Source organism: Triturus cristatus, chromosome 11 (genome assembly GCF_964204655.1).
Source record: "Triturus cristatus chromosome 11, aTriCri1.1, whole genome shotgun sequence".
In the NCBI taxonomy this organism is placed as follows: Eukaryota; Metazoa; Chordata; class Amphibia; order Caudata; family Salamandridae; genus Triturus; species Triturus cristatus.
In genome coordinates this window covers 396,972,475-396,998,056 of record NC_140594.1, presented here as the reverse complement: position 1 = coordinate 396,998,056, position 25,582 = coordinate 396,972,475, and the positions used below count along the sequence as shown (strand labels likewise).

General features: G+C 42.0%; 1 protein-coding gene across 3 annotated transcripts in view; it reads right to left on the bottom strand.

Annotated features, from left to right (window-relative positions):
* Positions 1-25,582, bottom strand: part of LOC146784282 (uncharacterized) — a 157,586-nt gene that overhangs the window by 39,124 nt on the left and 92,880 nt on the right. The window contains exon 4 of one of the 3 annotated variants that reach the window (XR_014970832.1): positions 13,616-14,503. The exons of 1 other annotated variant lie outside the window; for it this stretch is intronic. Coding sequence is in view for 1 of the 2 variants with exons in the window: in XM_085635346.1 (XP_085491472.1) it covers positions 22,755-23,870 (1,116 nt within the window). In the remaining variant the exon portion in view is untranslated. Of the gene's footprint in view, positions 1-13,615; positions 14,504-22,261; positions 25,439-25,582 lie in introns of those variants that run through there. One more of the 3 variants, XM_085635346.1, reaches the window with a different exon arrangement.

The window sequence follows — 25,582 nt, the reverse complement described above, 5'->3', positions numbered from 1 at the left end:
CCCTTATATTCAGTCACCTTTTTTTTCAAGAGTACCAAGTGATAAAAGAAATGAGACAAAGAACGCTGCAAAGAACGCATCCCCCACGACAAGCCAAGGAGCAACAAAGAAGCGCAAGACAAGGAGGGGCAAAAGTGGAAGAAGCAGTAGCACCCTCGCCAAGAGTAACACGAAGCAAAGGCAGGAGAGGCAAATGGTAATAATCAACGATATTAACACAGTTATCAACCTCTCGGACAAAATCCTTAATCAAGAAGAATTGAATATTTTACAAAGGGTGTTTAACCTTCTGCCCAATGGCTGAATTTGACCTGATACAAACAAGGATAGACCTATTTAAATATACAAGGAAATTGAAACTTCAAAAGATCTTCCTGCTCCATCCTAGAAATGACAACATCTTGGGAGAACAGGCTGGTAGAGAAATAGATCCAGATGAATTGACTGGAAACGACCTTGGAACCTTATTGGCCCTACAGTCCTTGGAACAACCAGAAGAAATCAGGGACATATCTGCATGTTTGAAAATAGCAGGAGTGGCACAAAAAAAGAGAACCAAGTAATCTCAAACGGAAATCAAAAACACTTCCAAATACCTCATATGATGCCATAGATGTGTTCAACGAGGCTATAGTTATGGACTTACAGAATCTGACTAAACCTTCCGAAAAACATGAGAAAAAATATTCGAACATTACCAGAAAGGAATGGGAGGCCATAACATTGCTCAAGAATGATTCAAACATTGAAATAAAACCCTCTGATAAGGGAGGTAATGTTGTGGTGTTTAAGAGGGAACTTTATGAACAGGAGGCAATGAGACAACTTATGGATATAAGTTGTTATGAAGTAATAAAAAGATCTGAATATGTGAAATGCACAACGGAATACCAAACCCTCCTGGAAGGTTGAAGGAATGAAGGGATGCTAAACGAAGAGGAATTTCTATTCCTTCAATGTGAGACACTGATTCTGCCAACCTTCTATCATCGCACCAAAATCCATAAGGACTCAATAAATCCCCCAGGGAGACCAATCGTATCTTCAATTGGTAGCCTCCTGGAGAACACTTCTAGGTTTATTAATTCTTTCTTAGCACCATTAGTAAAAGATTTGGCATCCTATGTAAGAGACACACAGGACTTTTTGAGATTAATGGACAATATTGTTTGGGAACCTGAGATGCTTTTAATTACATTAGACGTTACAAATTTATATACATGCATACGTCATGAAGATGGCATATCAGCCATTAAATGGTTTCTCAACAAAAAACCTCTGAAATTCCATAAACATAATGAAATGTTGATATGTATGATAAGATTCTGTTTATATAACAATATCTTTCTCTTCTTAGGAAAACTATATAAACAAACACACGGACTGCCATGGGCACGTGCTTCACTTCCAGCTATGCAAACTTGTTCGTAGGCTGGTGGGAGAAGCACGTGGCCTGGGGCGAGACCCATGACTGCTGGATGGACAAGGTCATGTTATGGGCGAGATACATAGATGACCTCTTTGTTGTTTGGCGGGGTGACCGGTCCTCTGCTGAGGAGTACGTCGCCGTGCTGAACAACAATGAGTGGAATTTGAGGTTCACCAGTACCATCAGTAAGACTTCGGTCAATTATCTTGACTTGGAAGTCTTTGTGGTGGACAATACTATACAAACACGGCTATATAGAAAACCCACTGCGGGTAATGCCATGTTACACGCAGCGAGCCATCACCCAAAAGCCTTGTGCGGAATATTCCATTTGGAGAGCTCCTTCGTCTTAAACTAAATTGTTCAGACGAGAGAGACTACAAAATAGCAAAAAGTGAGGCAGAGTTGAGATTTAAAGACAGAGGTTATTCAAATACCATCTTAAGGGAAGCTGCAGAGAGAGTAGAAAAGGTAGACAGGAAAAATCTTCTGGTGGTTAAGACCAAAACCAAGAAAGATGAACCAGCCAGAATGATTACTGATTTTAACATTAAATCGGGAAAATTAGTGCACATTTTTAACAAAAACTGGCACATCTTAAAGACCGATAATGTTTTAAGAAAGCATCTTCCTGAACATCCTTCCATTACATACAGACGCTGTCAATCGCTCGGTGATCACCTTGTACATAGTCATTTTAATACCTCGCCCAAATCCCCCAATATGATGATAGTCAGGGGTGTCTATCCATGCCTTCGTTGTAAAGCTTGCAAGAATAGCAAAAAGACATTAACATACAGAGAAAGACCAGATGACTCAAGACCCACAAGACAGATTATGAAGTTTTTAAATTGTAACTCTGACTTTACGGTGTATTGCTTGGAGTGTCCATGTGCAAAGCGGTATATCGGAAGCACAATTCACACCACAAAAAAACATGTCCTTGAGCATATGCGCGCCATAGTAATTAAAGACAAAACTTACCCTGTTGCGTGACATTTCGAACAACATCATCAAAGTAACAGGGACCTCTTGACCTTTTATTGTCTAGATCAGGTGGACAGGAAAGAAAGGGGAGGAGACAGTGTGAAGACACTCAGGACACTAGAATCTAGAAATATCATTGATCTCCAGACGAAGGCCCCTGTAGGATTGAATAACGACGAAGAATTATGGGCACATCTGTAGTGGGGAGACGCTGCAGGACTAGAGCAAAAAAATGCACACTAGCAACCACCGTACAGCACAGAAATTAATATCTAATCAAAGTACTGTGCACGTTTTGTCCACTTAAAGAATAAAAAACACATAGGTAAAAATGTATAGAAAATTAATACACCGAATAACTCTCTGTGAGGTATTGATACACCAGCCCATCCAGGGCCAGATAGTAAAGTTGGGGGAAACAATATGGTGGGGGTCACCAAATATGAATGTATTAATACCAACTAGACTAAATGTACGCAACATATGCGCTATTTATACATAAAACATGTGGTTATAGATGGTGTACTTTACACCAAAGAAGTAACATAAACGTTGCCCCCAACACTGGTTTTTATCACACAAGCACAAGCACTTTATAAAGTTTTTTACCGACATTTCAATGATCTGTATTGTAATATAACATGTTTTAAGATGGCCGCGATAGTTATGGAATGAACTTTAGTCCATCATTACTGTTTACATTGATCCCGTGAGGCTTCACAGTATGAAATTGTCGTATTCTTTGCACAAAACCTAACATTGACAAAGCCGCAAGGCGAAACGCGTCTTTTAGGGGGTTGGGGGGTCTGCAATAAAGCACTTTGTACACGGATACCTTGTGTGCTTTCCTTATTCGACATTGCAGAAATATGCCGAAAGTTTCCTGAATATATATATATATATATATATATATATATATATATATTATCTACTGGCGGTCGCCAGTAGATAGTTATAGTTACAACCTAGTTTCCATAGGAAATCTCAAAATTCTATTTTGAATAACTTTGGCGGCGGTTGATGAATCCTCGCGAAATTTTCAAAACTAATGGGGCGCTCCGCTCAGCTCCTACCCTGAAAGTCTCGGGGTGATTCGTCAAGTGGGGGCCGAGAAAAAAGGGGGGTCCCAAAACGCGTTTTCCCCATGCATTTTTCCATAGGACCTTAAGACGCAGCTACAGCCCGAACGGCTGAACAGAATTACGTGGAATTTGGCAGAGAGGTAGCCATAAGATCAAGGAAGTGCCTTTTGCAGGTCTGGTGTAAATCTGTTTAGTATTTCCTGAGAAAATAGCATTTAAAAGCATATCAATATCTATACGCGTGCACGGTGCGCGCACGGTGTAAAACCTGAAAAAAAAAAATAACTTAGCATTTAAAAAACCGTACAAATTCACTGAAAAAACCATAGGTTTCACACACGTTATAGTTACGAATTAGCATTTAAAAAACCTTGCAAATTCACTTAAAAAACCATAGGTTTCACACATGTTATAGTTAGCTGGACATTTCACTCGTAAAAAACCAATGAAATTCCCCCGTTATAGTTACTGCAGGCAACTATAACTCACGCGACCGCAATCCTCTGCTGATGACGTCAGATATTACATCACTGATGACATATGTGTCTTTCTGAAAAATAAATATTTGTAATATATGTATAGCTAAAGATTAATGGAAGAAGACATGGGTAAATAAGTGTCTAAATACAGTGATGTAATATCTGACGTCATCAGCAGAGGATTGCGGTCGCGTGAGTTATAGTTGCCTGCAGTAACTATAACGGGGGAATTTCATTGGTTTTTTACGAGTGAAATGTCCAGCTAACTATAACATGTGTGAAACCTATGGTTTTTTAAGTGAATATATATATATATATATATATATATCCACTCTCCAGAATGCTCCTTCTGATAGCTCAGGACCCGAGGGAGTTGGCGCACATGCCGGCGGAGTACGCAGGAAATCAAGTATTCAGAAAATATCCATTAACGTGCGCTCTCAGTATCAAAGAATCCACAAGGCAATGCGGTAAAGGGATGTTTATTCACAACGCGTTTCAACTACAAGAGTCTTGATCACGTGAATGTGATCAAGACTCTTGTAGTTGAAACGCGTTGTGAATAAACACCCCTTTACCGCATTGCCTTGTGGATTCTTTGATACTGAGAGCGCACGTTAATGGATATTTTCTGAATATATATATATGTAACCAACTAACAGGCACACACGACCACTACTTACGAAAATAACATGCTACTTTCCCTTTTGGAATCCATTCCCATAATTCTACCCCTGCTCTAAACTATACTAAAAACGCAAGCAATCAAGTGCACAAACAGAACACAACTAATGCACAAGGAAAATGAACAACCCTTGGTACTAATTGACTATTAACTCAATCTTGAGTTTTGGACTGGCGGACTACTTGGTGCAAAGCGCTTTAATGCCTCATCAGGGGTAGTGAGTGCTATGTAAATATGGAGAATGCTTTCATGTATGCCTGCCAGCAATTCTCAGAAGGAATCCTGGCAGGCATAAATGGCTTTACAACTTGGATTTCTTCTCTAGGAATGCAGAGAAGCCTGCAGCAGTAAATACAAAATGAGGTGGGATGTGGGTAGAACAAGGCGTGGTTAGCGCTGTAAGCTTCGGAATGCCCATAAAGTTGTGTGTTTCTGGACATCCACAAACTGAAATTCAGCACTTTCCCACACGGGAAATGGTTGCAAATTTACTCCAGCCAAGGAGTGGAGTAAGTCCCAATCAAGATGGTAAGGAGAACAGACCACCCATCTCCACCACTCAATGTGATGTGAGGATTATGGGAAGAACTTTCTCCATCGGAAATATGTTTTCCTGTGAAGAACAAAAAAGAAAAAAAATGTGCTTCTGCACATCTGACTGCCCTTCCTGTGTGCTCAAGGTTCATGCCCACTTCCGCAAAGGAGGAATAGGCATATTTCAAAAAGCATTATAAGAGGTGCAATAGTATACCCAGAGCTGCCAAGTTTCCCAGGTCTATACATGATGTGTTGGGCCAGTGTAAAGTTTTCCTTTGAATTCTGGGACGTATAGTCCTGTTTTATAATGGAATAAACAAGATTAGAAGTCCAAGAATCTAAAGAAAAAACATGGGCTCGGGCAGCACATTGCGCATAGACCTAGGAAACTTGACAAAGCTGTATGCCTGGAATCTAGCGACTGATGCGGCTTTCCAGACTAAAGTTGCCAGACGACTCCGTATCACCAGGGACCTCAAGTTCCAGTTCTAGAGTTTCATTTTAGAAATCCCTGTTTCCAGCTGTGCTAATTCTATGGTTTCAGCTGAAATTAGCTAAAACTACAATTCCCAGAATGCACAGGCTTGCTAACAAAAAGCACAGGACTGGAAAATTACACTGACTGTATGCACAGCAAAAAAAAATTTAATGTGCATTCAGATGGAGTCCTAAAACACGGGCCATACTTTTATACTTTTGCTTGTGAATTGTCCCCAAAGTATGAAGAAACCTCAGAAAAGGAGGGGTGTTTGGAGCAAATGGTAAGGAGTCCCAGTTCAAGCTATTAACCTAGGTTATCGAGACTGCACAGTGTCGTAGGCGCTGTTTCATTTTAACAGAAGCTCAGCTGAGTTCCAAGCTGGGCTGAGTAGCGGGCTCCTGTGTGTAAAGTCTATGCAGGGAGTGATCCTGTGAGTAAAGTCTATGCAGGGTGTGAACCTGTGAGTAAGTCAAGGGCTTTAAGTAGGCTGGGTCTTGCCCGTGTTCAGCACCGCCAGTTCTAAAAAGCAGGTGACAAGACGGGTCTCTATCGGGCTCTCCAGTTTTGCCCTCACCCTAGGGGGAAAAAAAATCTCAGCTCAGCTGCAATACCACTGCACTTCAAAGAGACTTGTTTTATTTCTTTCACAGTCTCACCATTTCAGAACTGAAGCATTTTCAATGTGCTATACTCAGGCCTGGTTCTAGGAATTTTCATCAGAATGGGCCAAAGGTTCGCTCGGGTGGGCCAATGCAGGCCAACTTTTTGTCAATTCTGTAGGTAGCCTACAAACCCACGATTTTCATTACATCTTCTTCCAAACAGGCATACAGTGAGTCTACACAGTTATTTGCGAGTAAGAGCTGATGTCTATACTCAACAGCGCAACTCATAATTTCCAGCAGGCCAGGCTCTAGCACCAGCACCAGGATTACAAGCAGATTGTAAAAGTAGTTCAAGGTTGAGGAGGTCCCTGTTACCACACCTAAGCCTTGATTTTTTGCACTAGGAGGACTGCCCCTGAAAGTTTGATCTGGGCTTGAGCCTGCAGCCTGGCTCTGGCTCAGCTCGAGATCCTGTTGAAATTGCGAGTTCAAAATGAGCCGAGCTTTCATGTGGATTCTGCCTGCCACCCACAATCTACCCAGGATGTGGTGTTATGGCAAGAGCTTCCAACTTTGGAACTGAACAAGCTAGGCTCAAGTCTCGGCATTGGCTCACCATCCGGTGATTCTGGGCAAATCTCCAGAGCCGAAAAGATATTAATGTAACCTTGTGTATTGTAACTGGTGTTCATGTAAAGTGCTTTTAATATCTACAGGTCGAGTTCACACTATATAAAAATATCAGAAAACTGCACAAAGAGGTAAAAACAAAGCATGAACATAAAAAGGAGAGACAAATACATGGCCAATTAGTGGCTGATTTGCACAAAGTGAAAACATAAAATTTGGATGAAATGCAGCTACCCCACTTAAACTGTGTAAGCTTGGGCAAATATTGTATTTCCCCAAAACTCGTTTTTCTTCATATTTGCACATGAAAGCACGTTCTCATACATGAATCAGAAAAACAACTATACAAAAACGTATTGTGTTTTATTTAGTAGACTAATGCTGCTCTGTAATAATCTGGGCCACATGCAAGGCTCTTGGTTCACTAATGGCGCAGTCACCAGTGAGAGGACGGGGTAGGAATGGCTGTAAGCTCATGTTTAAAAACTGTCACTTTTAATATACTTCTCCATGCAGCCTGGATTGTAACATTAATGTCAAAGCTTCCATGTGTTAAAGATATTTAAAAAATAATAATTTTGGAGAGTCTGCATCATATTTTACATGACGTTTGTTGTATGTTTCACATAGCAAACATGTTCAGGGCTCAGCTCGTAAATGGGCTCCGAGGCCAAGCCAGAGCCTTGGCTCGGCTCTCCCTGTTAATTTGTTTTCTCGCCCGCCTTTACCCCCAAAACACACCACTCAATTTCAATTCTAAACACGGTGGGTAAAACATTTCGATGTTCCGACCTTGAAATTGAGGGAGCATTTAAGAGGTGCCTTCTCCATGGCCTCTCCTGTTGTGACTGGGTGGGCAAAAGATCATGATTGGGTGGGCCTGGCCCCCCCTCCCCCCCTGCTAGAACCAGCCCTGGTTGTTTCTTATTTATGTTACGCATCTAACAACCATTGACAAAGCCAATAGTACTGGTTTGTTGTAAGTGTAAAGTTACTTGTTGGATTATATATCTGGATGTAATTACAGAAGTAGCAAAATACCAGTCGGGCGGGACACTATGCTAAGAACAGATTTTCTGCGTAAGTGCTTTTATGCCTCGCCCATAATCAACTTGGCCACGCCCCTTTGAGAGACCCCCAGTTTTTTCATCTCACTTAAAGTCCTGAGTAAGTCTATGCAGAGAGTGAACCTGTGAGTAAGTCTATGCAGGGAGTGCACCCAGCCCAAGTCACTCAGTCAGCCCTGTCACTCCTATCACCTGGCCTCATGAGATAGACGTGCAGCTGAGAGATGGTGGGGGGGGGGGGGGGGGGGGTGTTTTACAAGAGGTGGGAATCAGTACACACACACTGTGTATAATGGAGACAGTTACCGCGCTTCTTTCATTAGCTTCTCCTCTTATCATTCAGGATCATTGGACATAAATACAGAGTGCACTGTGATGTACTTTATGCATCTTTCTGTTTAAAAAAAACAAATAGAAAATATTTTTACAGACGCTGACATATTTTAGTCTCTTCCTTCGCATTACAATCTGGGATTTTAAAAGCACAAACTACTATTAGAATAATAATCATTGAAAAATAACTATTGAAATGTGAGCTCCTACGGAGGCAGCTAAATTGCACCTCGTGGTTATGTCTTGTGTCAATCCAATGGGCCGCTTAGACTACAAATCCCAGAGCACGTTAAATTGCCAAATGGAACCCCTGGACTGGATACAAGAGGAACTGATGACACGTGACGTAAACCCGTGTGACAACCCGACCTGGGCGACGTGAGAACCTTTTTAAAGTGGAAAAAAGGCGATGGTGTGAAGACTACAATATACCATATTCATTGAGGCCAAAGCCTTGATAGTAAAAATGATATGATGTGAAGCGATGCAAGTCCCGCATTACACGGGGCCCTCACTTGAACTTTAACGCTGAAGCTGCCTTGGACAGCCACGGGCACGCCTTCTCTTCCACGTCTGCCCAAGAATTTGTAGCATTTTTGTCTATGTTGTGCAGTTTTTGTACAGCATTTTCTAATCGAACACTTGCCGTCTTGACTCATTGGTGCAGAGTTTACCTGAGGTTGGGGGGAGGGAGCTTTGGTCAGGAGGGGGACTGTGGACATTCCATAGCACTACGAGGAACTGTGCTGTAAATGTTTCTAGGGCTTTTTCTGCTGATGGGGCTCCTAGCTATTCTTGTCACCTGCACCACACCTGCTGCTGCATGTTGATGATATATGTTTGCAATAAACATGCCAAATGTTTGAGTCAAGTTTACAGTTGTTTTAGGGGTAGAGATGAACAAAGTGATTTTGGAAATTTTGGAAACTATTTTTGGGTATAAGAACATTTCTACCCTGCTTACAGCACTTTCTTCAAGTTTCTACCACAAGATTACTTGATTTTTCGACATAGCGTTACTATCATTAAGAAAAAGAGCTACGGAAACGGAGTGGTCTCATGTCATATACGACGCCTTCAGCCAGTCCTGGTTTTCATCCTACAGCTGCACTTCGTATCGTGGGGTTTTAAGACCATACCGGAGTAGGAGAATGGAAACGACGTGTCCCAGGATGCTGGGCGGTGGAAGCTAAATAGCCAGGATTGGATTGGCGAAGGTGCGACACGTGACTTGACAGCTAAGCTTTAAGTACTGTCGACCGAAACGTGTGGGGATTTGGATGTCAGTTGTTTGTAGGGACCTGGGAGAAACACATAGTGGTAGAGCCAGGAAAATATGGAGAGGTCTGTGGTGGAGAAAGAAACATACGGAAAGATGGAGGGAAAGAGATCCAGGCAGGAAAGGAAAAGAAGTAGTGGAGGTTAAACGGAGAAACTAACTTCGACACCACGTCAGGGGGTAGTAAGCCCTAAATAAATACAATTCCAACTCTCTCTGAATGGGGAAGGGATTCAGAGTGGTGCAAAAGGAGAGATGCCATCAGAAGGAAGATGGGGTCATGGGGAGGCGATAAAGTGAATATAAGGGGGGGGGGGGTGTAAGGACAAAGGAAGTGGAGGTGAAGGGTAGGAAGATGGGTAGAACGGAAAAGATGGGGAATAAGGAAGGGAGAGTGCGAATATGAGAAGAAGCAGAAACCTGGAGTATAGACCACGGAGGGATGAAGTAAGGACTGAGGCGCAGGGAGGGACAGACCGTGAAAATTAAAAGCGAGAAAGGCCGGAGAGAGGAGGGAAAGTAAGATGGCGAAAATATCTACGGGAAGTTAGCGGAGAATGACGTGTAGAAACAAACGGAAGGGATGGAAGCAGAGAAAGAGGGAGAAACCGGATGAGAGTGCGGAAGGGGAGAAAAACCGAAGGGAAAGAAAATGAGGATAATGGGGGTGGAAAGAGTGTAGACGAGAGTGGAAGTGGAAAGAACAAAACGCGATGGTGAAGTAGAAAGGCGAGGAGTAGGAATAGAGTGATTGAGGTAACTGTAATTGGTAAGGATACAGGAGAAAAAAATACATTCAGAGGCAGTAAGGACGGTGTAACGAAAGAGAAGTACATGAAGGAAGGAGATGAAGGAAAGGGGGCGGGGTGCCACATCATTTGGCACCCCCATGTTCTCTAGAACTACCCTCATATCCCAGTTCTTCCGCCTCCCCTTAACCCTCCTGCCTCCCTGGGCCATTATAAACAGCGTATGTAACCAGGGCTCCAGCTCCCCTGGCTCTTCTGGGCGCTTTAGCACCTCCCATTCAGCCCCCCACCCCCTCCCCCCGGACCTTCTCGTGTAGCCTTTATCCCAATACTTCAAGTCTTCCCAATATATCCGTGCCTCCCCCCCTCCCCCTTTTTACCATGCTCCCCCTAAACTCTCATGCCTTCCCGGGCCATCACGCAGCGCGTTTGGCTCGGACCCAGGGCCCCAGCCTCCTCCTCCAGCTCCCCGAGGCCCCCAGCCCGCCTGGCCCATGATGCACCGCGCCCGGGCAGCAGGAGGGGGCGCAGCTGAGGCGGGCGGCTTTAATTCTATGCATCATTAAGTCGTCCTCCCGGCGCAGTGTCCCCGATACATCATCCATGCTCGGTAAACAGGGGGGCTGACACTGCATTAGCGCCTGGAAATGAATTTTCTCTTTTATAGGGAAATTGAGAATCGGCCAAGAAGAAAGAGACGGGGAGGGAGGGGGAGGAAATCCTAAAAACCAATTATCTGAAGCATTTACGACCTAAACCCTCTCTCTCTCTCGCTCCCGCACTCGGATGCAAAGGAGCATTTAATATTTAATATATTAAATGGGGGGGACTTTGATAAATTAGCTGCGCTTTATTTTATTAATTCGCTCCTCGCCCCCCTACCCAGGCCCCCCAGACAGTCTCTCGCTCTGACATTAAAATTGATTAAGGTGGGGTTTTGAGGTTTTTTTCCGACGTAAATAGCGTTGACATTTAGGAAATATTTATTTCCGTTTCTTTTTGTGTAAGGTAGATCTGCGCCCCACCCCCTCCACTTGTCAATAACCCGCTCCGAGGGGGACAACTCCTTGTTGTGTTAGGAAAATTGACTCCTGTGGGGAGATCGTTAGGTCGGAATTAGTCCGACGTCTCAATTGGCCGTTCTAGTTTATGGTGATGCTCCGCGGCGCCAACGGCGGCGGGCAACCCCTGTGGTAATGCCAGGAATGCATCCTTGCAGGCCGGCGGGGCTGGGGTAAGGGCACATCAATGAAGGGATGAACAAAAAAGCGTAAATAATTCCCGGTATATCCCCTGACAATGAGGCCATCATGTAACTGATGATTTCAGGGACAATCTGGCTCCCTCTGCTGGTGAAGCTGTAGAGAATTGCCCACTGTTACCTTGCCGCAATGCCAGGCCCGGCAGGAGGTGGCAATAAAAAAAGTTTTGTCTTTTAAAAAACAAAAAAACATTCTCACCTCTACACACTCGACAGTCGTGTGTTCTCTGAGGGTTTCTTGTGAAATGGAATGAGGCGGGGCCCTGCATTATTATGGCACACTCTTCCACCAGCCCTCAGTGGTCAGCCGGGAAGACATTTGCGCTGTCAGGAAGAAACTCAAAGTTTAGCTCTTCCACGTGTGCTTCAACATCTAATGTGATTTATTTCCATTACTACTGAATGAATGATTAGATGCCACTTTCTTTTGCAATAACTTTGTTTTTCACAGTCGTTTCTCTCACTCCTATCTTCCCTCTCCTTAGGAATAGTTTTTTAAATGTTAATTTGTCTTCGCAATGTTAAGTTATGATGAGTACATGTTGGCTGGCCACAGTACATGTATTTCTGAGACCTCCTCTCTTGCTTAGGTGGTCTCTGTACACCGTCCATATTCTACCTACACCCGGGGGATAGGTTAGCGCTGTATAAATAAATAAAGGGGGGTGCCCTGATTGAACCATTATTGCAGTGGGCTTAAAAGAAATGAGGTTTACTGTGCTTGGTGTTGGGGACCTGGCAGCAAGCACACCAAACATTGGATGGGTTTAGTCGTTGTTGAAGCCGATTGAGAGAATTTGAATGGTGCTAAGGCCCCAGGGCTAGATGTAATGTGTTTCATAGTCCCCTCAAATGTTTCTTAATTGATACTTTCAACATGTCTTCTTATTACATTCCTCCAGCCCTCTCCTAAAATGGAGAGTGACGTGTGGGTTACTTCCTCGCCTCAGATCGTGCAGGCAGTGCCATTTTTGTAGTGGAACAGACAGACCTCAAAAAGACGCACAAGGAACCCTCCCAAGTCTATTGGAGAATCCAGTGGCCTTTCAGTGTCTATTGGTAGCTCCTGGGCTGTCCGTGTCTCTCAGCAGGGCTGGTGCACGTATTGAAGGCTCCCTAGTCAATGTGATATTTTGTTTTACCCTGTACTTTATGCCTAAATGGCCTTCCACCGTCCAAATACCTAGCTCTTTATTCATCAGCCTATGGACACCATTCCATGCTAACGCTTGGTCTAGCCGCACCTGCATCAGTCTCCAGGCTACTGCGGAATCCAGGCACCTTCTCAGGTCTGTAGGTGCCTCGAAAGATTGCTCCAAGGCTTTTGAATAGAGAGAACCGATGAAGCACCCAAGAACCTTCCTTGAACTCTTGGCTTCAGTGGTCAAATGAGCACCCCAAGGCCGCTGGAGACTTCAACATCTAGGACCGTCACCAGGGCTCTTAAATAATTGCTGAGGATCACTTTTGAGATCTATTGGTGGCTGTCGTTTCTCACCAGTGTACCTCCTGGGGTGTGCATTATCCTTTTTCGCAGTGAAATGACGACAAGGCACCATTTGCAGTAAGAGTAACCAAGGTCACAATACATTTACGGAACAAAACATGCAGCTATTCTAGCCGCTGTGCTCCATCTTGGTGTGTTTGTGGTGGCTGTCCTTTCTCAATGCTGGTGAGGACCACAGTCAGGTCTAAGTGCTCTAACTTGAACTCTTCCATGCACTTCATTGCAAATGGGCACTTACAGTTCAGTCTCCATTTGGGGTTGGCAGTGTTTATTGAGACCCTGCGTTACACTCCCTGGTAAGTCCAGGCTGTGAGTTCAGTGGTAAGAAATTGGAAAATCCTATAACAGTTTTCATATTTAGTTAACACAAGCATTATGAATTATGCAATGACCTCATTATTTTTCCAAGATTAAGAATTTCGAAAACATATGAACATACATTTTGTTAATTTATTTCTTATTGGTAAATTCTCAGGAGCCACTCAGGCCTATTCAGGGCAAATATTTTAAAAAAAGAAACACAAAAAGTAAGGAGCTTGATGGAACATTTTATACTCCAGGAAAAATACTGTGTTTTTCATTTATCTGAAACACAAGATTTTTGATTTTGCGCTAAGGAGGTCTTTTCAGCTTGTAAACCACTTTGGGTAAACTGTAAGGCATTCTACATCTGTTGAGTTTGTCACTGTTAATAGATATGAGAACAGGTTTTTCCAAGTTGTGTTACCTAGAGATTGCAAATTTTTCAATATAAGCCAAAAACAGATCCAGTGAGTGTCCATCACTAAACTATATTCTTTATGTTCCAGTAGTTTAACTAGCTGTCTGGAGCTCATGTAAATTATCAATTAATAATAACATATTTATCTCTGCCACTATTTTGATGATTTTTGCACTTTTGATAGGTCATTAATATCTCTCTGCTCTTGCCAGTCAATGACAACACTACTAGTATTATCAATAATAACGATAACATAGTCATTTTAATGTTAGTAATATTAAAAAAGACACCTCTACATTCTGCCTCCTCTTTTCTTTGGGGGAGAAGGTGTTTTGAACAACCCATGTTAAACTTTCTGGTAAATCTGTGCTGTGGTAAGAAATTAACAATTCCTATACCAGTTTCCTCATTCGATTATTAAATGAATTATCATAGATGGTAACATTTCATCAGCCTTTCAAGATTAGGAATCTTGAAAAATCATTTGGGTGTGAAGTTTAATGGGGCTCTGATTCTGCTGATTTTGCCGCTGTTCACATACATGAGGACAGGTTCTGCCAACCTTTGTAATGTGCAGGACACACATTTTCGGAACCTGCACAGGACACTTTCAGCGAGATTCCCTTCTGCAAATCATTTTTTGTTTGTTCCAATAGTTCAGCTGTCTCCGCCTAGAATTAGATTAAAAAATATGAAAGTGCCTTTTGTCCTTGATATTGTTTTGAGTTGATACATCTTCGCCTTTGTGAAAAAAGCAATATTAACAAGAACAATGAAAATAGTAATTGCAATGTGAGTAATCATAGAAATATTTGTAATGATGTTAATAACATTACAGAAATGAACAATGATGATTTTATAAGTAAGGATGGTGCAGCTATTTCCTTTAATAACAATAATAGCAGTATTAATCAAGATGATGATATAACATTGCTAACTGGAATAAGCAAAACATCACTGGGTACAGTAGGGGTTGAACTTTTCTCTTTTTTAAATAACATGTTAAAAAATATCCAACCTGGAAGTTCTTGTAGAACCAAAACTGTATCAGTTAAAAAAAATGATGTGTGACTCCTATTAATAGATTCTGTGAAACAATGTTTAGACTGTAGCAGTGTCAAACTGCAGTTCACCCAGTCAAAATTAACCCTTCTGACAGGTCAAAACCAGTGGCGGACAATAAATATTGATAGTGGAGGGGCGGGTGGAGGGAGTGGGGGGGGTTGCGGGATGGAGCGCTGATGGAGCAAAAAATTAAATAAAACTTACCTCATGCTACTTCTGCTGCCTCTCGCCTCGGAGCTCCTCTGCTTTCTGGTCCCAGCAGACACTGGGACAGCAGCAGACTACCCATCCAATCATTGCGCTGCTCTCATGCTGTATAAATGAGAGCAGCGCAGGCATTGGCCTGAGTGGGCTGCTTTGACACTCGCTCAGGAAGTCTGTGCTGTTTCTCCAACTTGACTGTAAATACAGCCACGTTGGAGGAACCTAACTGGGCATGTCTGTTTGGCCAACCTAAAATGACCAGCCAAACACATGCACAGTTAGTAGTGCACATCACTCCACCCTCTCCCATTGCCCCGCCCTGCCCATCCCCACACACGCTGACTGACAGTAGCAGAAAAATAAAACAATATTGTTTTATTTTTCGACTGCTGGCTGGGGCAGTGGGACGACACTTCTCTGCCATTGCGGAGGAGCTGCTCCTGGTCAAAGCCTCCCTTTTAAATATTAATAAGTCACCCCTATGTAGGCCTTGTACTCTACAAGGCAGGGTGCATGGTATTTAAAAGTAGGCCATGTAGAAATGTTAATGTTTGGATCTTAATATTATCCCTGAGGATGGTATCCTAAAGACTTCCACCCATATCAGGCCCATGGCTAGGAACTGTCTCCTCATGTTTGATAATTTTCATCCCAGACATCTGAAGAAAAATCTACCATTTGGGCAATTTCTAAATCTAAGGTGAAACTGCTCCAACTTGAAGGACTATAAACAATAAGCTGAAACCGTAGCTTCAAAAGTGGAAGAAAGAAGTTGTCCGAAGAGAATTATTTCCAAAGCAATGAAAAGGGCAAAGAACAATCAAAGAGAGGCCCCCCTTGAGTCTTTTCCACCAAAACAAAATTAAGTATGACCGATTTGCGTCACAACCTATAACGCAGCTTCTAACAAGAAAAGCAAAATCATCAACAAACATTGGCGCACCCAGAACAGTGGCACCCTCCAGTTTCCTAAACCTATGTTCTCCCACAAGAGAGAGTGCAGTTTCAAGGCTATCCTAGGTCACACTAGACCATAAAACACAAATACCCAAATATGCCTCTCTCCAGTCCAAGGACACCATCCATGTGGGAGTTGCAGTGTCTGCTCTGTCACAAAAACAACAAGAACCATTACTTTCGATGACAATACCACTTGGCATCTAAGACAATTTACCAACTGCAACACAAAGTGCTTGTATACATTATAACCTGACCATGTAATCTACATTACATAGGATGACTAGTAGAAAAGTGAAAGTAAGAATTTGCAAACATCGCAGTAAATTGAGATGCCGACGTACCACCACAAAAATGTCATTGTATTACATTGAACAGAATCACACCATTGAAAATAAACTCTGGGGTCACTTCGTTAAATAATTAGGCCCCTTCTAAGTTAGCCGGCTTCCTTATCTCCCCTTTTTCTAACCAGGTGCACTGCATGCCCTTCCTTCTAAATAATTATTTCAATTTTCAATTTTAATTTTTCAACCTCCAGTATTTCCAAAAATGTGGTGAATATAGTACCAGTTTATTCACCATCCATAATTAGGGCATTCATTTAACTTTTTATATGAAAGCATTGTTTCCCCCAAACTCAGAGTTCAGCTCCTAATTCGCTTTCATCTATTGAGCCATTATTGAGGTAACAAATAAGCCTGGGTGGAGTTCACGGGGTGCTGCTACGCAGAGCTCTGCGAAGTGCCCACACAACTCCACTGTGCTATGCGGAGTTCCATGTGTGGGCGGAGTCATGATGAACTGTTGTTTTACTCTTCTTCCTGGAGCGCTTCTCTATGCTGGGCTTTTTATTGGTGGTTGTTATTGGTCTAGGGTGTGCTCATGTTCAGCTAATGCCGCATCGGCAGACTGCTAGCTCCATCTGTGGTGTCCAAAATTTAAAAATGGCAACCCATACATTTGGGCACAGCAATCGGAACTGAACTGCATGTGTGAGGGCGGAGCCTGATGCCCGGTCATCGTGGGGTGGCTCTTGTGCCTTTCACAATATCGCCCCATGCTTTTAACATTTCATCCTGTCCCATCCCCAATCCCACGTCCCTCTGGTTGCTGGCAGCCCCGCTTCCCCCGCCTCTCCTCTAGTCCTGGCACTCTGTCTGAGGAGGACTCTAACCAGCTCGGAGTCTGCTCTCGTCTCGGCACTGTGGCTGTCTGTAGAGGCGGAGTTTTTTCTCTGGACGGGCTCCTCTTCGCAGGAAGGAATTCTGTTTCCTTCACTTCTGCCCACTCCTCTTTATCTACCCCCCACAACAAATGGTGTGTACAATTATGGCTGCTCCTGGTGGAAGGGCTAAGAAAGTGAGCATTTTCACTGATTAATTTTTGGTTTTGCTGGCTTTCTTAGAGTGCATATAATAAAATTTTGTGGGTGAACACGGCCGTGCTGGTAAACTCCGCTCAGCCGGCAGCTAGCGGATTTGTTTTGTCAAACTCCATGCTCCAAACTGAGCACAGAGTGGCAAAACTCGGCAAACCGAGTCCGCGGAGTGGAGTTTACCACCCACCATCAGTAATGAACCTCTTACAATATATTTTTTCTCACCAAAACCATCCGAATTTATTTTTAATGATCACACCTTTTTGGCCTAGCTGCATCAACCCCGCAGATTAAACCTTTCACTCGGGACTACCGGTACACCAGGAAGTAGTGCCATCATGGGCGGGCCTCTTAAAAGTCAGCGCACCAGTTGCGCATGACACGAGGATGCCATCTCACCACGAGCACATACTGAAAAGAGCTAGCAACCACAGGCTCTCCACACCATCGGAGACATAGGCGGGCACTCAACTTAAAGTAAGGGAGTAGCCTTTGAGGCAGTAAGTACGGCATAGCCGCTTCTGAACAAGAATGATATTTCATACAGCGTATTTCTAATTAAGGAATTTCTCTGACCTGATTTCTCTGATCTACTGTTCACATACAGAGTGTGACTATAGGCGTCCCTTCCCCCATATGGTCTCATGTTGTAATTGGAGACCACAATCATGTACGTGATTTTTCTCATTTTGATCTTGTCTGTTATGTGTCTGTATGTCTCTTGTGTGTGCCTCATTTGTTCTTTTTTAAAGCAAAACTTCGCTTATGGCAGCACTAGAAGTGTTCACATTTATTAAGGAAAATATTTCATGTTTCTACGAGCAGGTGGAGTGCTTTTAATATTGTAGCACTAAGTATAGTGCTCCTGCTGTGCTTATCATAACCATGCTTTTTTCTTTCCTTTGTAGTCCATATCTAACAAGATTCTGATACTAATGGGTGCTGTATGTGTGTATGTATATATATATATATATATTTGATTGTATTTACTAGAATTAGAGTGATATCAGGGAACTCTTGTATCTTTGGTCCTGAAGAATAGCCTTGGGGTAGGGCTAGAAACATGTCGACCAGTGTAACATAGGCACATTGTATACCTAAGGTTCCCAAACTTTTCCCCTTATTTTAACCACAACAGATAGAGGTAACAATAAAACACATTTTTACCTACTGTTCAGCTATTTTTAAATTCTTTTTTTTTCCTCTGCTCAGACCTCTACACTTCATCAACAGATAGTACCGACTTTAGGTGCTCCCACGTCTCTGTAGGTTGTATCATGCCCTGTTCCGCAGTGGGACAGGAAGATCCCAATGATGAAGCATGCCACCAAGGGGTAACCCTGGTGGGTGAGGGTTATTTAAGGAAAAAAACACCATTTTCCTTTATAAGAACTTACAATTGGAAATAAAAAGACCCTTCATGTCACAGAGGGGCTCTCTGATTATTACAAAATGTTAATGTGAACATGTCCTCACACTGATTAGCAACCAAAAGCAATTTTTAAATGTAGCAGGCCTGGCTGTCCTATGGTTGAAACCAGAGCACAGAATAAAAAACCTGCTACTCAGTCTGGGAAATTGGTCTAGTTAGAAATTAAGCAATCATTTTTATCAATTTTTAAAAATCCAATTCACTAGTGAAGTCAGATTTTTAATAAGTATCAAGGAAAAGTAATCTTTAGAAAGGTACCTTTTCCCTGACTAACATTTCTCAAAGCTTTTTCTCTCAAACTTCTCCCAGCCACTGATAAGCATTTGAGTAGATGGGAAATAGGCATGAAATGCCTCCCAGGAGCACACAATAGGCTGACATGTATGGGCAGAGATGACTCAGCTGAACCTCCCAGGCTGTGAGCACCCTTTTTTGTCATTGCAGCATCAAATCCTTCTTGAGTGTCAAAGCCTGCTTGACTGGTCTGCTGGGTTTGCGTATAGCACTTAGTGGCAGACTTGAAAGGCAGAGAACTGAATGCCAATATAATTTTAGTCTATCTGCTGTCTGGTTGCTTAAGAACCTGTGTTGTCCCACCAGGCTTCTTTCTTTGGGTTTTACCTCCAACATGGGGGTGCACTGGAAAGGACTGGAATAGGCTGCTAAAACACTTCTTGTGCATCCACTGTATAGTTACTGAAGAACTTTATTTTGTTCTATCGTGCACCTGTTTCTGGGTTTATTAGGTGTACAGTGTTTGCTTGAAACTGGATTTTGGTGTTAGTGTGGGAGGACATTGGGATTACCATAGTACACTCCCCACAGGACACACTAAGCCCTCAGAACCCAAGCTGAAGTCTTTCATCATCTTGAAAATGCCCATAGTGGGTTTGCCCCTGGAAGTCTTACCCCATTGGTTAGGGCTTAACCCTGGGTAGGGGTAGCTTACTACAAAAGAGCAGTCACGCTTAACTTGGAGGCAATGTGTAAAGTATTTATTCAGCATATACACAGTAATAAAGTGAAAACACAACACATGAAAAATCCCAAACCAATTTATAGAAATAGAGTACATGTTAATAAATTATTTGACACTAAAACAAAAAAATCCAATCAGTAGAGCTGAAGTTTTTAATTATAAAGGTTTGTACTAAAAACGAGTGCTTAAAAGATCAAAGTGTCAACCGTGGACATGTAGTTGCATGAGACTGAGTCGAATTCAAAATTTAAGGCTGGCCACGATGGAGCGTGGTTTGGATACAAGAAGTGGATTGGGTCCAGTCAGCGCTAACCTTCGGACTTGGAAGAATTCTTGAAGAAAAATGTCTGTAAAGGTCAAGTTCAGTGGGAAAAGGCTGCAGGAGGTGTCCGTGGAGGGAGGGTCATCGTTGGATGGCCGTGGGTCGAAGCCACAGTTCAGTTTCAACATTCAGACTTAGTCACCATGATGGAGGTCGAAAAACTCCAGCGAGACGAAGCATAGGGCTGTAGCTGCAACAGATTCACGAGGTCGGATACCTCTTTGGCAGAGGACCTCTTAAGCAGATTTGCTGCTGTGGAGAAGAACATAGCCGGGGAAGCCGCAAATTAAATCTGACTGGAGATGCACCTCTGGTGGCTCGGTGAGCAGATTAATCTCGGTCTCCTTTTTGTTCTCTGAGCGCTTTTGGCCAAATTTTGTCAAAGTCCTCAATTTTTGGAAATTGGGCATCTCAGGCTGGGTCCAGGTGCAGGCTTGGCTCAAGATGGTGGGAGCCTTTTATGTCCCTATGGCTATGACCAGGAAGACCGCAAACTAGCCCTTAGAATCACATCTGGCAATCCTGTGTGCATGTGAAGATGCAGGGCTAAACAGCAGGGCTGGCCCCTAAGGGTTCAAGGGAGGCACCAGGCAGCAAAGCAGTTCTTCCAGATACAGCAGCAGTCTGGCAGAGTGCACAACAGGTCACAGAAGCAGGCAGTCCTATGAGAGTCCTTCCATAGGTTAAGTAGTGAGTCTGAAGGTGCTAATTTTATACCCTGGTGCCCTTTTTCTGGAAGGTTGGAGAATCTTCTGAAGAGGTTCTTTGAAGTGCATGGAATTTCCTGACTCCCCTGCCCTTGCTCTAAGCTGGCTGCAGTGGCAATACAGGGTCGTTGGGCCCTTTGTGTGAATCTAGAGCTCAGGCTATTCAGGGTTAAGTAGGGCTGTGCTCAGCTCTGCCGCCCCTCCCTCCCAATCTTGCCAGCGGATGGCCCATTGAGGCACACCTAATCCCTCTGTTGTGTGACTGTCTGGGAAGAATTCACAAAGTCTGACAGCTACACCCAGTCATGTGACCCAAGACAGGCTGCAGGCACAAAGGGCAGGAAAATACCAACTTTCTAAAAGTAACATTTTAAAAATTGCAATAAATACTCTGCTTTACCAATAAAAGTGTTTAACATAACAATTCCATATGTATAACACATGCCATATCTACCTTCTCCAAATAGGAATCATAGCTTTTTAAATGTAATAAGGAATCCTCAATGTAATCCTGAGGGAGGGATAGGCCTCACAGTAGTGAAAAATGAATTTACAAGTTTTTCACTACCAGGACATGTAAAACTTAAAAATACATGTCCAACCATCTTAATTACACAGCTGTGGGCTACCTAGGGCCTACCTTAGGGGTTACTTATATGTGTAATAAAAAGTGAGTTGAAGGCTTGGCAAGGAGGTTTGAATGCTAAGTCAACATGGCAGTTTAACACTGCATTCAGGCTGCAATGGCATGGCCTGGGACATGTTTTATGGTGCTACTTAAGTGGGTGGCACAATACGTGCTGCAGGCCCACTGGTAGCATTTCATTTACAGGCCTTGGGTATATTGTATACCACTCCACAGGTGACTTATAAGTAAATTAAACATGTCAGTTAGGTATATGCCAATGAAACCATGTTTTAGGGGAGTAAACACATCTCTTTAGCACTGGTTAACAGTGGTAAAGTGCACAGAGTTCTATGGCCACCAAAAACTAATTTAAGCAAAAATTGGAGGCAAGTAGGCAAAATATTTAGGGGATAACCACCCAAAGACTTACAGGATATATATATATATATATATGTGTGTACAAACCCTTCAAAAGAAGAAGTCCAGGGTCGCACTCCGCAAAAGTTTGTAATGTAAATTATTTTATTTCATTTCTACGCCCATTTGTGATGATAGAAAATCCACAAAATCAACGCGTTTCGGTCTTGACCCAAGACCTTGATCACGATAATGTTCCCCCACCCGACTCTCAACATATAACGGCTCTTGCAGAACCAACGACACTTCCTGTCATGTGATAGGAGGAGCATTATGGGATTTGTAGTTCTCAAAATTCAAATAGATCACATTGTATCCAGTCATCGATAAATAATGAATACACAGTTTACACAAGTGCAAATACTACTTGAAAAAATACAAATCATCATTAAACTAATTATGTTAAATTTCAAACATTTCTTTGGTGCCTATCATAAATTTTCATAACCGTATTTCTCCTCCTATTCTATTTCCATTGTTACAAAATTAGTCCAGAAATCTAGTACATTTATCTGCATTTGTATGCCAAATCTTCACTGTTTTTTCTGCTAATTATTATATTTGTATTTTTTAAAAAGTTTCAATTTTGTGATTTCCGCACCTATTTCTTCTGTCCCCTCCAGTGGGGTGTCTTGGTCTTCCGTATAGATCTCTCCCATCTGCCACTAATGCATTTACAGATTGGCACCATTATAATAATACAGGAAAGACAAAAAAGAAATGAAAAAAATGTCAAAATATATATACATATATATATTGATGGTAATCAAGGAGTTGAAACGTAGCAGTCCAGTTACATTAAGTTTAAAAGGTCTTGAAAATAGTTCTCCTCAGAGGTGGCTATACAATTCCTCACTTTGATTAAGGCCATTAGGTGTCAATGTCCTGAGTTTGATGATATATCGAGATTCTTTTTGGCGCAAGATTTTTTCTCTGTTGCCGCCTCTAATGTTCAATGGAATTGTTTCAATGCCATAGAATTTCAAGAGCTTCCATTTATTCGTGTGGGCTTGTTCCATGTGTCTTGCCACAGCGTTTGTAGTGTCCTTATTTTTTGTAGCTCGTGTATGTTCTAAAATACGCTTTTTAAGTTCACAAGTAGTGCTGCCCACGTATTTTAATTTGCATGGGCATTCAATAACATAAATTGTGAATTGACTTTTGCATGAAATGAGTTGTCTAATTTGCCAGTTTTTTCCATTTGCTAAGGTAAACTCTTTTGTTGGTTTGGCAATTTCACACACCTTGCAGTTCTGGCATTTGATAAAGCCATTGGTTTTTAGCCATTGTGTGCTCTTTTTCCCTTTGTAATGACTGTTAACCAATCGGTCTTTCAAATTTCTGGCTCTACGATATGTTATCATAGGGTGATTACCAATGATTTTACTCACAGTTTCATCCATTTGCAGGATCTTCCAATTTTTTCTCAAAATCTTGCTTATTTTTTTGGCGTCATTCGAATAATCCATGATCATTCTTATAGGTTCAAATTCCAATTTAGTCTCTTGTTTGGGTTTCAGACATTCTTCTCTTGATCTGTCATCCGCTCGTTTCCAACATTTTTTGATCAGCGTTTTATTGTATTTTCTTGATTCGAATCTTTTTTCTGTTGATTGACTCTGATTCTTCCATTCATCCTGTTCTGTACAGATCCTACGGATTCTCAGAAATTCACCATAGGGTATACTAGTAATGAGTGAGGGTTGATGAAAACTAGTTGCTTCCAAAGTGGCGTTTGTGGCTGTGGTTTTCCGATGTAATGTAGTTTCAATCTGGCCATTTTTTATGTAAATTTCCGTGTCCAGAAATATCACCTTCTCATTGCTTATCTCATAGGTGAATTTGAGTTTTGCCATGCTGGCATTTAGAATCTGGAAGTATTCCCCAAATTCTGCTTTGGTGCCATCCCAAATTATGAGTAAATCATCTATGAAACAGTTCCACATGATTATTTTATTAACATGCTGATCATGTTGTGGGTGCCAGGCTACTCCTTTTTCCTACCAGCCGATCACTAGGCAAGCGTAGCTTGGGCTGAAGGAAAAACCCATAGCCGTACCCATGTTCTGGCGGTAGATTTCTTCCCCAAAGACAAAGATGTTTTGCGTAAGGCAAATAGATATCAGTTCCAACAGCATTTTGTTGTGGTCGCTGTAATGGATATTTCTTTCACTTAAAAATGATTCACAAGCCTTTATGCCCATTTCATTCTCAATGTTCGTATATAGGGCTATGACATCCATAGTGATGAGATGATAACTGTCTTGCCAGGGTGTGTCTTGTAGGTTTCTCAATAGATTTGTCGTATCCTTTATGTATGAGTTTAATCTACATACATATGGTGCTAGGAAAAAGTCAATGTAATTGGCTATGGGTTCTAATAAGGTGCCTTTGGTTGATAAAATAGGTCTCCCTGGTGGCCTTTTGGAATCTTTATGTAACTTGGGAAGGAAATAAATTGTCGCGATTATCGGAAATTGAACTGTAAGGTACTTCACTTCATCCTCATCTAACAAGTTGTTCCTGGCCCATGTCAATAATTTTTTATCCAAGTGTCTTTTTATATCCGCTGTTGGATTCAATTTCAATTTCTCATAGTATTTTGTATCCTTTAATTGTCGGTGTGCTTCTGTTGCATAGGCACTGCGATCCCAAATGACAATATTGCCTCCCTTGTCTGCAATTTTTATTTCAATTTGGTTGTCTTCTGTGAGGCATGTAAGCGCTTCCCTTTCTATTTTTGTCAGGTTGTCCACATATTTGGTTGTTCTAATTTTGTGTATATCCTGTACTACTGCTTCCTGAAAGATATCAACTTTGTTTCCAGGTGTCAATTGAGGGCAATATTTTGATTTCGTTTTTTTCTCGCTCAAACCTGCTCTCATCTGGGTGCAGGCTGCCTGTAATGAGATATTTTCATCTTCATTCTCTGCATTTAGATTTAGAAGGGTCACATAAATTTCCGAATCCGTTACCGTTAAGGTAGATACTGTTTTCAGCACGTTTTTTTCTTTTTTGTTCCACGTATTTTGATTTTCCTGAAAGATTTTTGCCAATTTGATTTTCCTGACATATTTGTAGAAATCAATTCTCAGTTGCGAAATATCAGTTTGTTGTGTGGGACAAAAGTTAATTCCCCGTTTTAGCAATGAGATTTCGGCATCCGTCATTTGTCTTTGTGATAAATGTATTACTTGTAATTCATCTGCAGGGTTTGTTGAATTTAATAGTTCTTCCTCTGTCGCATACTTCTCGTTTGGGCCCCTATTTTTTCTGTTGTTTCGTTTGCTTCTCTTGTTTCTTCTCTTTGATTTCTTGGCTTCCAAACTCGTCCTCTTCCCCTGCCCCTGTAACTTTGTTGACTTATCTGATTTTGCTCCCATTGCCTCTGTTGGAGAACGAGGCGCATATCCCCTAAAAAAGTCAATTTAGCGGGATCTATTGGTACTTCTGATTCTCCATCATTAGCCTCTGTTGATGTCAAGAAATAGGTGCAGAAATCACAAAATTGAAACTTTAAAAAAATACAAATATAATAATTAGCAGAACAAACAGTGAAGATTTGGCATACAAATGCAGATAAATGTATTAGATTTCTGGACTAATTTTGTAACAATGGAAATAGAATAGGATGAGAAATACGGTTATGAAAATTTGA